The sequence below is a fragment of the Papio anubis genome, chromosome 5, assembly GCF_008728515.1.
Source record: "Papio anubis isolate 15944 chromosome 5, Panubis1.0, whole genome shotgun sequence".
Classification (NCBI taxonomy): Eukaryota; Metazoa; Chordata; class Mammalia; order Primates; family Cercopithecidae; genus Papio; species Papio anubis.
In genome coordinates this window covers 74037510-74054336 of record NC_044980.1, presented here as the reverse complement: position 1 = coordinate 74054336, position 16827 = coordinate 74037510, and the positions used below count along the sequence as shown (strand labels likewise).

At 40.4% G+C, this 16827-nt stretch overlaps 1 protein-coding gene and 1 long non-coding RNA gene across 8 annotated transcripts in view; one reads left to right on the top strand and one right to left on the bottom strand.

Annotated features, from left to right (window-relative positions):
• Positions 1–16827, bottom strand: part of RASGRF2 (Ras protein specific guanine nucleotide releasing factor 2) — a 265347-nt gene that overhangs the window by 92522 nt on the left and 155998 nt on the right. For all 4 annotated transcript variants that reach the window (XM_031666740.1, XM_031666741.1, XM_031666739.1 and 1 more), the window contains 2 exons: positions 12495–12620; positions 9115–9204 (listed from right to left, as the gene is read on the bottom strand). In XM_031666740.1, the coding sequence (XP_031522600.1) occupies positions 9115–9204; positions 12495–12620 (216 nt within the window). The remainder of the gene's footprint in view (positions 1–9114; positions 9205–12494; positions 12621–16827) is intronic.
• Positions 1–16827, top strand: part of LOC103885214 — a 69123-nt gene that overhangs the window by 35239 nt on the left and 17057 nt on the right. The window lies entirely within an intron of this gene.

The following is a 16827-nucleotide window of genomic DNA, read 5'->3' as shown; positions in this document are numbered from 1 at the left end:
GGATCTATATAAACAAAAGAAGGAAAAAATGAAGATAAAGGAAAATCTTTTGTTTTTCTTCTTTTTAAATGATCTAGAAGATAACTTTGCCTAAAGTAATAATAGTCGGAAGGCTGAGGCAGGGAGAATTGCCTGAACCCAGGAGGTGGAGTTTGCAGTGAGCCGAGATCGCACCACTGCATTCCAGCCTGGGCGACAGAGTGAGACTCCATCTCAAAATATTAATATTAATAATAACAACATATTGGATGATTATAGGATATGAATAAATAAAATAAATCACAGTAATATTACAAGGGAAGAATTGGGACTACTCTGTTATATGGAGAAAATGGAACTCAATTACACTGCTGATGGAAATGCAAAATTGTATAGCTACTTTCAAAAACAATTTGACGGTTTATTAAGCAGTTAAACATAATCTTATCACACAACCTAGCAAATCTACTCCTAGGTATGTACTCACATAAATGCAAACAAACATACACACAAAAATTTGTACATGAACATTGACAGCAGCATCATTCACAGCAGCTGAAAAGGAGGAATAACCCCAATGTCCATTAACTCATGAATGGATAAATAAAATGTGGTATATCCATAAAATAGAATACTATTCCACAGTAAAAAGGATTAAGTGACTGATGCATGCTACAAAAATGGCTGAACCTCAAAAACATGCTAGTAAAAGAAGTCAGTCACAAAAGGGCATATGTTGTATGAATAGTTCCATTTATATTAAATATTGAGAATAAATAAGTTTATAGAGACAGAAAAGAGATTAGCAGTTGCAAAGAGCTAGAGGAAGAGACAAATAGGGAGTGACTGGTAACAGCTAAAGGGCTTGGGGAAATGTTCTAAAATGTATTGTGACTGTTGCTCAACTCTGGGAATATATTAAAATCCATGGAACTGTAGACTTTTTAATTTATTATTTATTTATTTATTTTAATTTTTTTAGACACGTGGTCTTACTCTGTTGCCCAGGCTGAAATGGAGCATGATCATGACTCACTGCAGCCTCCACCTCCCAGGCCCAAAAGATCCTCCCACCTTAGCCTCCCAAGTAGCTGGGACTACAGGCATGTGCCACCATGTGCAGCTATTTTTTTTTATAAACGGGGTCTTACTATGTTGCCCAGGTGGGTCTTGAACTCCTGGGCTCAAGCAATCCTTCTGCCTCGGCCTCCCAAAATGTTGGGATTACAGACATGAGCCATCACACCCAGCTTGAACTGTAGGCTTTAAATAGGTGAATTGTATGGTACGTGAATTATAGCTCAATAAAGATGTTATAAAAGTATAATTAGAGAGAAATTACTACAACAGTTTTTATTACTTCGAGATAAAAAGATTTTCTAACATGATGCAGAACTCTAGGCAACCTTCCATATTTTAAATGATGAAGAAAAGTGAGAATTTAAATGTACAACTTGGAACAACATCAATTATGCATACTGTGCAAAAACTACCAAAAGATAAAGGTTGAGTTGTACTTAATGTTTGGAAAGAGATTCAAATTTAGGTTCTTCATCTACTATATAGTCTACTACAAGTAATATGGAGTCAGATTTTTAAATAGGGAAGGCAGCTTGGACATTATACTAGTTCACTGCTTCTCAAACTTCAGTATGTATCAGAATCAGCTAAAGAGTCTGTAAAAGACAGATGCTGTGTCCCACCCTCAGAAATGCTGATTCAGTAGGAATGATGTGTGGCCCAAGAATTTATTTTTCCAGTAAGTTCCCAGGTTATGCTGATGCTACAGGCTGAGAGATCACATGTGGACAGCAAGTGCACCAGCTGAGCTCTCAGTCTTCCATCATGAAACAACAGGCCCAGAGAGAAACCGTCCAAGGTGACACACACAGGACTCAGTCTAGCACTCCTCACATCCAGCCCACCTACCATATCTACACCTAAAACACTCAATATGTAAATTAATACTAGACTGTAGAATGAAATCCAGACATACTTCCTAAATTGCCTGAGGGTGTGGGTTAAGATTACACAACTGTTTTAACCACATTCTTCTGCTGAATTAATCAAATAATCATTAAATCCATCTACATCCAAATCTATGGTGAAATTTGGAAACATCCAAAGTTTTACCCTTAACTGACATCACTTCAGTAAAATACACACACACACACACACACACACACACACACAAGCATTTCCTACTTGGCTTCACATTAGTATCATCTGGGGAACTTGAAAAATTCCTTAATCCCACAATGTACCCCAGATCAATCAACTCAGAATCTTTAGGTGTGGGACCAGATATCAGTATTTTAACAAACCGATCCAAGCCCAACTCACATCACCCTCAGATCTACTATTTACTACACATGCCATGACTGGTTTTACAGAAGATAAAACAGATTATGAATTATCTACTTTACAAGTACCAGGTAACCACCAGTAAAAGACTCACTGCTTACCTAAGCAATTGTAACAGTGACACTAATTTTCCTGTAAGTGCATTCAACCATTCCTCTACTTTGTTAATTTACTTTGACTTGCATAGAACAGTAAAACATATAATCTGCTCACAGATAATCAGGAGTTGCTTATAGTACCTCCACTGCCATGATTTCTACTCTCATAAAAATAACCCACCTCACACTTTCATACTGCATTTTATATCATTTCATAAACTCTATAATTAATCCTACAACTTCAGGTGTATAGTAAGTGCAATGATGTGCTCTGATACATTTATTCATTGAATTTGCATTTCTATTCATATCATAACTATATCCAAACTGCACCTGCAGATTCCCTGTATCAGCAGCCATTTGAAATGCACACATTTATATTTCCACTTTATGCAGAGCTCTTAAATTTGAGCAGGTGCCTGCAAATACATTTCAATCAGTGTGGTGGCACACAAGAACACCATCAACCATCCTTTGTTTCAGTCCTATCCTGTATAGAGTTAAAGCCCTATGGAAGGAGAGGCTTATTTGACACTGGGGAAGGAAATCAGGGTGGCAATACATACATCATTCTGCTCTACTCACCACTACCAGCTAATCCAACTCGTCACCAGAAGAGTGTGCATATTAACACCTGGTCAACTGTTCATATTTAATTGATGCCATCTTCTGCTTTTTTTCCTTATACCACCTGACTCTGGGCTAACTTAGAAGAAAGACGGCTAATGACTCATTGACAATCACTGATGCCCCCACCCTCACTCCCCAGCATACAAAATTTCCTGTAGCTGTTGTGATTCTAAGAATTTTCTGGATTGGACTCAAAAGCAGATTTATCAGGAAGTCAAGAAAGCTTAAGCTTTAGGTCTTCTCGATTTCTATGGGCCTCTTCCTTCCCTGGGAGGTGCCCTAAAGGTTTATATTTATAATTTTATATTATTTTCCTTGAAGTGTGTTTCCCCAAATTGCATAAACATCAGCCCTACAAATTCAGGATCCATCTGTAACTGGGCCTAATTTGTAGATCAATGATGGTATCTCTATTGGAGAGAAAGAAAAGCCTGGTTCCGTGGGTATGAGTGCAACACAAAATCAATTCTTGTTAATATCATAGTATGAAGCTTTAACAGTTTAGTTAGTGCTTGCATTCTGATTGGCAGCAAACATTTAGGGTGACCTTAGGCCTCAGGTCCAGGCATATCTCAAGGACTTTCCCATCATGAGTGCGAGGAAAAGTCTTACATCAAATGAATACCAAGACAATGAGGCTTATTTACAAGTCTACCGGGTGCTCAGCTCAGAGTTGTGGGTATCCAAAAAAGTGATACTAAACACCCAAGACACTCAAAACCTGCTTGCTGACTTGAAGAGACTGATATCACTTCCCCAGGTCAGTCGGAGAAATAAGACAAAACTCTTTTGCCCTAGAAATAACAACAATGACAACAACAACAAACAATTTAAAAACATCACAGCACTATAAAAATATATGGACAGTACAGTTTTTTCTTTTCTGCACTGAATATTCCCTATTGCAAGTATGAAGATTCAGTCATTGATTCATTAATTCATGAAGAATTTATGAATCATTTACTACATGTACAATACTACTCTAGATTTCAGGGATACTGCAGTATATAAAATAGATAAAAATCTCTGCCCTCGTGGATCTTACATTTTATTGGAGAAATGGATAATAAAGTAAGATAAATTAGTAAAATAAATAGTATGTCAAATAGTGATAAGTGTCGAGGGAAAAAAATAAAGCAAGGATAGAAAGTGTTGGTAGGGAGTTGCAATTAATCAGGAAACATGAGACAATAATGCTGCTAAAAGCTGCATTCCTGTGATGTGTTTGTCAGAGAAACACTATAAACAGAGACAGAAGTAATAGTGAAAGCACAACACTACAATCCTGGGTATCACCTATGGGTCTACATAAAAATCCATTAAAAATTCCCTGAAGCATTACCACATTAACAGAAAGCATAAAATCCAAATCTTGAGTTTTGAGGGGCAGGATATGGGTTCTCTGGATAGCGCTGACTCAGGTAAACAAAGGGAGCATGACATGGAAGGAAGAGACTCATCCAATTTTGGGAAGGGAAGGCAGTAGATTTTTTTTTTAAAGTCATTGATTCATTAATTTAAAAAAAAAAAAAAAAAAGGAAGAAAGAGAGATTGAGGCCAGGTGCAGTGGCTCACACCTGTAATCCTAGCACTTTGGAAGACCAAGGTAGACAGGAGGCTTGGAAAACCAGGAGTTCAAAACCAGGAGTTCAAAACCAGCATGGCCAACATGGTGAAACCCCATCTCTACTAAAAATACAAAAATTAGCTGGGGGTGGTGGCACACACCTGTAGTCCCAGCTACTTGGGAGGCTGAGACAGGAGAATCACTTGAACCTGGGAGGCGAAGGTTTCAGTGAGCCAAGATCACGCCACTGCACTCCAGCCTGGGTGATAAAGCGAGATTCTGTCCCCGCGTTCCCCCAAAAAGATTGAAAACCAGGCTTTTCCAGTACATGTGGAAATTAGGCAGGCTGAGACCCCAGCAGCCGGGCAGGCAATCCCAAACAGATCACAGGGCACCATCCACAAATAAAATCAGTTTTCTTTGCCTCTGGGGTCAGGCAGGAATATCTTGTCTTGACCTCCTTGCAAATAAAAAAATTGCTGTCCTCCCTTTTATTGCATTTGAAATTCCTTTTAACACAGTAAGAAATTTTTCTAAGCAACTTAAAGAGAAATGGTTTAATATACAAATGCCTAGAGTTAATGTTTGAGAACATAATAATTAATAACCCAGAGGTGCCAGATATTTTGATGGAGATGGGATCAAGGGAAGGGCTAGGAGAGTATTAAAGCAAGAGGGAATCTGCAGAGGAACCTGAAACATGGAAACCCACTCTGCAGACCTCAGGGTTGACTGGGCTATACCTTGTTTCCTGTTACGAGCCAGGACACAGCAGAGCTGCATCCCCAAGTCCATCTGTATCACAGCCGAATAAGCAGACAGGAAGCCTGCAGAGACCGATGAAAGCATGGGGTGTTTAGTTGTCTATGCAATCTTTCTTCTGCTTTGCCTTTGCAACTCACCAGGTTCTGGATGCATCTAGGCTGGCAATTCCTGATTCCCAGAGGAGATAAAAAGTCTGTTTGGGAGTTGACTCTTATCCAGCACTCTCTTCCTTTGAACACCTGTCCAGGTATCTAGGTCTAGCCCTCCCCGGGCAATGCCATGCTCTCCCTGGCTAGCCAATAAATCCAGATTATCTTCTTAGCCCTTCCCTGTTTCTGCTCTGATTACAACCTTCTGCTCTCTGCCCAGTTCTCCCAGGCAGGTGAAATCTGCTAAGGGACCAATTCCTCTGAGTAACTGAGCCCCAAGAGTGCACTGGTCTCCACTCCAAAAGAGACCCCCTTTCTTACCGCCACTAGCCATTGAAACTGACCCCTGTGCAACTTGCTGCCTTCACAGCAGAGCCATGGGCACTGTTGAATCCAATCCCTTATTGCCTCTACTTCTAAAATCAAATCATGTGGCTTCAGACTGCATGATAGGCAACATCAACAGCACTGTCATAAAAGAGCAGTCTGCTCATGCAGGGTGCAGGCTCACTAACACCTAGCAACATTGACTGAGTCTGTTAGCAAGTCCGTGCTGTCCTCCTCAGAAAGCACCACCAGAAGCCAGCTCGCTGAAGAAGGTTTTCTTCCTAAGACTATTTGAACTGCAGGAGAGAAGTAGGAAAAAAGGCAACAGAAAAGCAGCAGGCTTTCAAAAAGGGAGAAAGAGCTGGCTGTTTTGGTCACTTTTTCCTTCTGGCCCAATATGCCTGGGAAAGCGAGTCAGAAAACCATTCTCTAAAGCACATTCAAATGATTCAATCTTCATTGCAATCTCAGGTGAAAAAAGGACCTCCCCCTACCCTCCAGCAAATAGGGAATGGGCTCATCTCAAATAAACTCCAAATTAATTTTCCCTCACAAACCATATGTAAATTAGGAAATCTGTGAGATGCTCTTGTCCTTCACTTTTTCAAAGGCAGGCTAGCTCGTAAGAACAGAAGACAGGAGAAGGTCTTAGTAAATCACAATGGACAACAACTCTGCTGAAAGCCTAGCAAAGTCTCCCTTATTTCCCCCCAAATGTTCACTGTTACAGAATGTAATCAATCATAGAAGCCAACTGTATCGACAAGATTGCTATTTTGACCATTATAGGCTGCTTTGTATTATTCTGATGGGACTTTTGGGGAAAGGTTTTAAGAATATCTGGGGCAAAGCACATCCCAATTTGCCTGACCATGTCTCCAGTGAAGCATGTATGGCAAAACGCTGAAGAAACAGAATGTGGTCAATCTGCAAAATGTTTATTTAGAGAAATATATATATATATAAGTCACTGTGGTAGTTAATGTCCATTACAGAACATCTCTTTTTGGTCCTCAATTTGGAAAAAAAAAAAAAATCATACTGATAATATCTACTAGTTACTATTGTGAATACTGGTTCAGAATATTTGGAAAGGACTCCTTTGTTACCACAAAGGTGAAAAATGGCTAATTAGCAAAATATGCCATCTCTCATGTTTCTACAAATCATGATGATTGGAGCCCATAAGTTTAGTTTAGGTGAAGACACAGCAACAAGGCTATTTAAACCACTTAAAGATTTATTATTTATTTATTTACTTATTTACTTTTGGGATGGAGTCTCACTCTGTCATCCAGGCTGGAATGCAATGGCATGATCTCGGCTCGCTGCAGACTCCACCTCCCAGGTTCAAGCGATTCTCCTGCCTCAGCCTCCCAAGTAGCTGGGATTACAGGCGTGCGCCACCACGCCCAGCTGATTTTTGTACTTTTAGTAAAGATGGGGATTCATCATGTTGGCCAGGCTGGTCTTGAACTCCTGACCTTGGGTGATCTGCCTGCCTTGGCCTCCCAGAGTGCTAGGATTACAGGCGTAAGCCACCATGCCCATCCTGAAACCACTTACAGATTTATTTCAACATAATATCCTCCTTGCATGTGAGAGAAGAGGAAAGAGATAATGAATATAATATTTATCTATTAAAATACTGTGCTTTTATTTTAAGTACTTTTTCTTTACCCTGAAAATTAACTGACAGCATCTCAGAAAGAATCGTGGAGCTACTGGAAATGAATTATGAGTCAGCTAAAGCAATAGCTGCCCCCCGCATCTGCTCCCCGCACTCCACAAGCCCTCCCTCCCACCTTGCATATGCTTTTAGCATTGTACTCAATTAAAATGGAAACGTGTTCTCAGTAATTGAGTTATAAAGGGTGAAGAACTCTGTCAAACAACACAGGAGGAATAACAGCCTTCTCTGATAAAGAATTTCTCAGAGCTGTAACCCACAGACCGCCTGAATGACTCACCTGAAGGAGCTTATGCTTATTCATTTGATTATTTTTTATTGTATATGCTTACAGGGTACAATGTGATGTTCTGATGTACATATATATTGAAGAATGGTTGAGTCAAGCTAAGTAACATCTGTTACCTCACTTACCATTTTTTTGTGGGAGAGCATCTGAAATCTACTCTCTTAACAATTTTCAAGTATGCGGTACATTTTTAACTAGTCATCATGCTGTACAACTGATCTCTAGAACTTATTCTTCCTGTGTAACTGAACCTTTTATCCTTTGACCAAACAGCTTCCCACTTCCCTTCCTCCCCACCAGCCCCTGGTAACTACCAGTCTACTACCTTCTACTTCTATGAGTTTGACGTTTTAGATTCCGTATATAAGTGAGATCATGCAGTATCTGCCTTTCTGTGCCTGGCTTATTTCAGGTAACATAATGTCCTTCAGGTTCATCCATATTGTTGCAAATGGTGGGATTTCTTTTTTTTTTTTTTCTTTTCTTTTTTTTGAGATGGAGTCTCGCTCTGTCACACAGGCTGGAGTGCAGTGGCGCAATCTTGGCTTAGTGCAACCTCTGCCTCCCAGGTTCAAACGAGAAATTCTCCTGCCTCAGCCTCCTGAGTAGCTGGAATTACAGACACATGACACCATGCCCAGCTAATTTTTGTATTCTTAGTAGAGACAGGACTTCACCATGTTGGCCAGGCTGGTCTTGAACTCCTGACCTCAGGTGATCCTCCTGCCTCGGCCTCCCAAAGTGCTAGGATTACCGGCGTGAGCCACTGTGCCTGGCCAAATAAGGAGGTTTCTGAAGATGCTTATTTAAAAGATAGTCTCTTCCCAGAAACACTGACTCAGAAAGAGCTAGGAATGTGCATTCTCTTATTATTATTTTATTTTGTTTTGTTTTGTTGAGATAGGGTCTCACTTTATCACCCTGGCTGGAGTGCAGTAGTGTGATCACAGCTCACTCTAGCCTCAACCTCCTGACCTCAAGCGATTTTTCTGCCTCAGCCTCTTGAGTAACTGGGACTACAGGCATGCAAAGCCATGCCCAGCTCATTTTAAAATTTTTTTATAGCAATGGGGTCTCTATGTTGCCCTGGCTAGTCTCAAATTACTGGTCTCAAGCAATCCTTCTGCTTCGGCTTCCCAAGGTCCTGGGATTCCAGTGTGAGAGCAGACGAGTGTCTCATCAAGACACTGGCAAACACGGGCCACTGACTTCATATAAATGGTCACCTATCTGTACATAGCTGCTCCCCTACTCACCTGGTGGACTCCCATGTCCTGCTGCAGCTGTGGCTATTGCAAAAGCAGAAGCCGGTGAAACAGAGCAGTGGGCATTGTCCGCCGTCTGTCCTGGTTATTTGAAAATAAAGGAAATGGAATGGTGAGGCAAATGGATAATATTCTACAACGAAAATCATCATTTTTATTCCTGCACCGGATGAAGGACTGGGCCAAATGACCTGTATTATCTCTGTTAACGGGCAAATAACAAGATTGCAAATCAGGAATTCCACTCTGGGGCTATAACCAAGAGAAACGAAAGCATACATCTACACACAAACGTGTACGTGAATATTCATAGCAGCATTGCTCATAGTAGCCAAAAAGTAGAGACAAATGTCCACCAATTGATGAACAAATAAATACAAGGGAATATTATTCAGCCACAAAAAGGAATGAAGTTCCAATACATGCTAGAACATGGATAAACTTGGAAGACATGCCAAGTTAAAGAAGAAGCCAATCATAAAAGGTCACATATTATATGATTCCCTTTATGTTAAATGTCCAGCAGAGGCGAATCCATAGAGGGAGAAAGTAAGATTAGTGGTTGCCTAGGGCTGCTGGGGTTGGAGGGGGAATGGAGAGTGACTGCTAATGAGTATAGAATGGCTGATATGTATAGGGTTTCTTTTTGGGTGATGAAAATGTTCTAGAATTAAGTAGTGGTTATGGCTGCCTGACCTTGTGAACATATATTAAATAAAAAAGACTGAACAATGTACTTTAAAAAGGTAAATTTTATGATATGTAAACTATATCTTAATAAAAAAAAATTCTTAAGAAAGATACCACATCATGTTACTGAGAGAATTTCCTTCTGATAGAATTTCCTTCTCAGAACGCCCTTAACAGTACAGATGGTTCAAATGTGGCCCTTTTAAAATCAAAAGGATGTATTGAGCAACCTTGCAGTCCCTTTTACTCCTCGGACTGTACACACAGCGTTTGGCAGTGCTGGTGCCAAGCTCGCTGCTTCTCCTCGCTCAGGCTTTTAGTGAAAACAGTCCACTGTGATTTTGACCTGAAGGGCTTTTATGAGTTTGGCCCTAATGTTTCACAATCATGCCTAAAATAAATACACACATGAGAGGGGAAGCAAAGAGCTGCTTAATGTGCCCAAGCACAAACGCATAAAACAGCTCTACCTTCTCTTTCCACAATAGCCTTATTGCATTTTGGAACAAGGTGGCAAGTAGACAGACACACAGGCAAAATTTCAGCTAGAGAGAAATATGTGATGCTGTCCTCGTTTGGGTCCTCCATATTATCACAGGTGTCGGCCTCCTTCCTATGTTTCTGTGTCTCTATGATTTAGTCATATCAGGGAAGAAACAAAGGATTTGGCTTAGTTAATCCACAAACAAGATGAGGATTTCCAAATAATCCTTATGTGAATTAAAAATTTTATATGTGAATATAAACATATGAAAAGAGAATATAAAGTAGACTTCTAATAATTGTAACACCTTGAACAGCATTTAACTCTTGCCTTGGTAGAGCCTTACTTCCATAGGTTTTGGTCCCAAACTCTTCCAGGTTATAATGAAGTCAAAGGGGTCTGTCCTATGTGGCAATGGTCAAGGGAGTTGCCAAAACCTGGACTGACCAAAGCCCTAAGAAGAATAGAGAGATCTGGCTCATTCCATAGTAGTACCACGACAAGCCAGGAAAGTCTAATTTGTCACCTTCATTTACCAGAAACACCCAAATGGCAGGGTAACCCATAACTGAAAGCCCCAAGTGCTAATATCCATGAAGGCAGATCTCTAACAACAGCCGGACTCAGACCCTCCTAGTTGCTCTCAGAGCTCATGGCAATGACAATAGCTTCTACCAAGTTGCCAAGGCCACCGATAACCATTTGGAGCCATATACATTATCTTTTGCTAAAATGCCCTATTCGAAGCATGCCTGTGAGAGTCAAAAATGCCTCTACAGGCTGGGCGCAGTGGCGCATGCCTGTAATCTCAACACTTTGAGAGGCCAAGGAGGGTGAATCACCTGAGGTCAGGAGTTTGAGACCAGCCTTGCCAACAAAGTGAAAACCCATCTCTACTAAAATTACAAAAACTGCTGGGCGTGGTGGCACGCGGCTATAATCCTAGCTACTCAGGAGCCTGAGGCAGGAGAATCACTTGAACCCAGGAAGCGGAGGTTTCAGTGAGCCGAGATTGCGCCACTGCACTCCAGCCTGGGCGACAGAGTAAGACTCAGTCTCCGGGGGAAAAAAAAAAAAAAAAAAAAGCCTTTTCATTTGGGTTACTTGGGGTGAATCTGGTTTCATAATTGTGTAATTTTCTGTTCTGACTTGAAATAATTGGCTTAAGAAGAGAAAAGCAAACATTTCAAAACAACTGTTATTTGGATATATTTATTTGAGCAGCAGGGAAAATGGGAGATAATTAAAATATTTCTACCTTTTGTTCTGATTTTTTTTTTCTCCAATTAGAGGACATTTATTGTGTTCTCAAACAAATTATGGAGTAATGCTGTACAATTTTCTTAACTATATATCAAAATACATATGCCAGTTTCTGCCACTAGTAAGAATGATGACTGGAGTCCCATGTACCTGGACCTTTAGATGAAATAATATTATTAACAAGGTATCCCCAAATTGTGATGCCCAGATGAGTTCACTCGTATAGACTACATTGGGACTCATGGTAATATATCAGAAACTGGGAACATTTTGGTAAACCCAGCACTGAGATTCTTCAGCTAGCCAACATCTAAAGAAGAGTCTTTTGATTCACATTACTCCTCACAAAATGCAATGCAATGATGGAACTAAACAAATATTGGTTAGACTAATGACATCTTCTCTAATCATTTATTTTTCCACCACTTGGTCCTACAGTAACATTACGGTCATCCCTTGTTACCTGTGGGGTATTGGTTCTAGGATCTCCCTCAGATACCAAAATCCATAGATGCTTAAGTCCCTGATATAAAATCGTGTAGTATTTGAATATAATCTATGCATCTCTTCCTGTATATTTTAAATCACCTGTAGATTATTTATAGTAACTAACACAATGGAAATGCTATGTAAATAACTGTCACACTATAATGTTTAGGGAATAATGACAAGCAAAAAAAGTATGTACATGGTCAGTACAGAAGCTTTATTCTTCTGCCAAATATTTTTGATGGGTGGTTGGTTGAATTCGCAGATACGAAACCCACAGATGTGGAACCTACGGATACAAAGGGCCAACTATATTTGCTCCCAATTAATTTTCAGTAAGACTAAAAAAATTATTTTGGCAGTGAAACAATCAGGCAAAGGAAAGGTTCAGAAGCTAGAAATAATTTTTCACGTTTCTATTTCTGAGTCCCTCTTGAGCTCTTACCTCCAGGCTGGCGATAGCGGAGGTGCCGGGGAGTTGAGGGGGATCTGCAAGGTGAAAGTTCTGTGGTGTCCGCTGCAGGGGAGCTTTCCACTCCTGCTCGGTCCGCCGGTGCAGACTCTAGGACTGCTGTTTGAAAACATCATGAATTTTAACAACTAGGCCATGAATTCAAGAGCTTCTTGTCAGTATCATGCATGGAAACAAAAGTTCATTACAGATAATAAGCATTTCATTAAAGGGCTTTAATATGAAATCAAGTCAAGTGCTGATGACACTAAATCTAAATAAGGATCTTCTCTAACCCTGTCTTGACCCTGTTGGGCCTGGCTGACCCCGGCCAGCCCCTTCTGTTGAATGAAGCAGCAGATGTTAAAACGAACAGGGGTATGTGGTGGATCCCCTGCCCTTCCAAATGTTTTTGCTTTCTCAGAGTGGGGAAAGATGACTTTTTCAGGTTAAAAATCAGATTGGGATTACAAACCAGAACTTCACAAGTTCTTTGCCTATGTTGTCCCCTAAACCAAAGAAAGTTTGAATCTCTATCAATGTGGCCCTCACCAGGGATTTCCGGGGGCCCAGGGATCTAAAGCCATGTTGTTCAAAATGACAGCACTACCCAAATGTGGCTATGTAAATTTATATTAACTAAAGTTAAATTATCATTTTGGCTTCCCACTTGCACTAGCCACATTTTGAGTGCTCAGTAGCCACATGTGGCTAGTGGCTATCGTATCGAACAGCCCAGATATAGAGTATTTCTATCCTCCCAGAAAATTCTACTGGGTATCTCTGAGCTAGAGCTACAGATCAGCAGGAAGCAAGTGAAAACTTTTTAAATGAACCACTGGGAGGGTTTAAGGTCATTTGAGCTTCTTTGCTGCAGCTAACATCCCAAGAATAACACAGACATCATTTTAGGGTCACTGTTAGACCATTGCTAATGATGTTTCTACGCCCCTTCCACTGATTCATTAAGCAGGTAAGACTACAACTTTGTGTATGTGCTTTCAGAGAAAAATATCACAAAAATGTAATAAATTTCCAACGATTCTTCCATTCTCCTTGGGTTTTTCATTAATTCCCACTGATAAAAGCTTAGTGTCACCTCTACTAATTGTACATTAATCCTGTCAGCAGAACTACTTTGCTTTGCCATTCCATTCAAGATTTCACTCAGCAAACTTTCAAAAACCCCTAATGACTTCATATAAGGCCATTTTTATACTTGCATGTGACTTATCCGCTTAGAAATATGGCCACAATTTTGCTTTTTTAAACACAAAGGGGCCAGGAAAAGGAAATGGTTAGAATCTTTCTCTGAATGACATAATTACAGTAAAGCTGGCAACGATGCAAGATGCAGACAAAAAAAAATCAGTGCTTAGCTGTCGGTTTTATTATTTTCTAAATAACTCCCCCAAAATTCAGTAATGGAAGGCATCTGCTCTGTAAGAATGAGCAGAATATCAAATGCACGTCCTTGATCTGATTCAACCATTCAGTCATCTCAGGAAAATGAGAAAATCATTAGACAGCAATTACACTGAACCCAGGAAATTTCCCAATGAGAAAGCTGGACAGAACCTGACTGTGCTGACGAGTTGATGGGTGCAGCACACCAACATGGCACAAGTTTACATATGTAACAAACCTGCACATTATGCACATGTACCCTAGAACTTAAAGTATAATAATAATAATAATAATAAATAATAATAATAATTAAAAGAAAAAAAAGAAAGAACAGGAAAGCAAAGAAGAATCCTGTAAGCTAACAGGCACCTACAGAGAGAAGAAACCATGCCAGCACTGGGGGCTGAGGGGAGAATTCCTTCTGGCATATTCACTTCTGATCAGGCTCCTTGCAAACAGCTTTGCCTGCAGGACGAGTGGGCAGATGTGGCTCAAAACAAATGCTAAAATCGGGAGCACTTTCAGCCCACAGGCAGGCAATTTTCAAACTAAGAACACAGAAACAGACACTAGTGCTGTGGGCTGTGCAGCAACACTTAGGTGGCTAAGTTGCACAGCCATGGTCTAAGTGAACACTGAGGGGGTAATGGGGTCTGAATACAGTGAGCGACCCTTTGGCTCGCCTTTCTTGCCCGCTGTTGGTTTGTTTTTTGTTGAGAACCCATCACTGGGTGGAATCTGGATATCTGAGTCTGGCTGATATTTGTGTTTTGTAGAACTACCTGGGGTTGAAGAAGATAGAAACTACCTGGTAATAAGAAGGGAGGGTACTAGTGAGTGTTGGATGAGCCTGGAGCAGATGTAGGGACTGAGTCAGAGGGAAATTAAATTCAACTAATTTTTTCCTAAGTTCATTGCCTCACTCATTTTAAAGGATATTTCCTATTTCGCTTCTTCCTCCTCACATTGTTTGACGTTCTCCTGCCAGGAAATATTGCAAAGCTGGCATTATCATTGCAATGACAATAAAAATGGACAAAGGTCACAAGCGCTTTTCAAAAAACATGCCCTGAAATGAATAGCTGAATGGCAGTGAGAGACACCTATGGCATCAGTAGGGACCTAATTGGCAAAACTGATATTATACAATTCGATGATGCGGGGTTGTATTCTTAAGTGAAAAGCAGAAAATGTGTAAGTTCTTGGCACAGGATTCGTATTCAAGTTTGCCAACTGTTTTAAGTGTTAACATTATGTGAGGCACATGCAAACATCTTTCAAATTAAAGATGGGTCAATGTCTCCTTTTTCTTTGTCAACTCAAATTTTTAAGACTAGACAGCAGGGTTAACACAGCAGCACTCTTGGCTCTTACAGACATCATACACACACACACACACACACACACACACACACACACACACACACTGAACTTTCAGACTCATGCTGAAGTAGTGTTCATCAAGGACTTTCCTAAAATTATTAATGACCAGTATTGCCCATACACCAATCCAAAAACAAACAAACAAACACACAAAACCCACAACTGAGTCTGTAATTTCTTTGTTTCACTTATTCAGAAAAATGCCAAAGAGCTACCTCAACCTGAGACTTAATTCTAAACTTTCTACCCAGAGTGTTTCCTTTGTAAGGATCCACAAGATAAATTGTGCTCAGTCTCAAGAACCAGCAAGAATGTACCTGCACAACCAATCTATTCCTAGCCTTCAATATGGATCACATTAATTGATTATATTCCTGTCTTTACTCTGTCAGCAGAGGAGCTTGGAACCAAAGTCAGGGGACTCTAGGAATTGCAGAAGACCACACAGTATTCGTTTTTTCAGTAACCATACACTTGGCCACACACAACTTATTCCTTTTCCCCCATTGCCTGATTTCCTTACCTATTTTATTTTTGTCTTTTTTTTTTTTTTTTTTTTTTTTTTTTGGATTTTTGAGACAGGGTCTTACTCTGTGACCCAGGCTGGAATGCAGTGGCATGATCAGAGCTCACTGCAGCCTTGACCTCTTAGGCTCAAGTGATCCTACTGCTTCAGCCTCCTGAGTAACTGGGACCACAGGTGCACACAGCCACATCTGGCTATTTTTTTTTTTTTAATTTTTACTTTTAGTAGAGGCAAGGTCTCACTATGTTGCCCAGGCTGGTCTTGAATTCCTAGGCTCAAGCGATCCTTCCACCTCGGCCTCCCAAAATCTGGGATTACAGGTGTGAACCACCATGTCCAGCTACCTATTTAATTTTTAAGGGTAGTTGTACCCTGTGTCTCTCTGAATGACCACCTTAAATATTTTTAAATATAAGATGGGAAATAAATGCATTAAAAAGAAATTAGAGGATAGCTATAGAAAGGGGAAATAAATTAAGATGCAAAGAAGTGGCTTAATGGAAGGACTAAGGGAGGAATCAGGGTAAAATGAGAGCTAAGGGGGATGCATTAGGCAGTGAATGTGACTAAGAAGCCCGGGGAACAGAGGAGCTGACAGCTCTGGAGTAAAGGTTGGCTCTACGGGCTTCACCGAGTGCCATGGGCCCCTTCTAGATACAATCTTGGACTTTCTCCATTACCCAGAGTGGAAAGAGCTCAGCATTTAACTATGACCTGGAACTCTAAAATGATATTTCTAACCTATGAACCATCTGGATAAATTAACTGATAAAAATATAACACTAAATCACTTGTTTTGGGGAAATCCAGTGAGCAGCAGAGGCATGAAGCCTTCAGCTTAATTCTCTAATATAAGAAAGAGCCTAATATTTCTGCCATACTGTTACTCACAGGTCCTCTCCATCTGCTGGCCCTAGGCCATGAATGATCAGTGCTGCCACATGACAAAGCTCTCCAGCAACCACTGACTGTGTCCACATGATCCCACTCTGTCCAATATCTGTACTGACA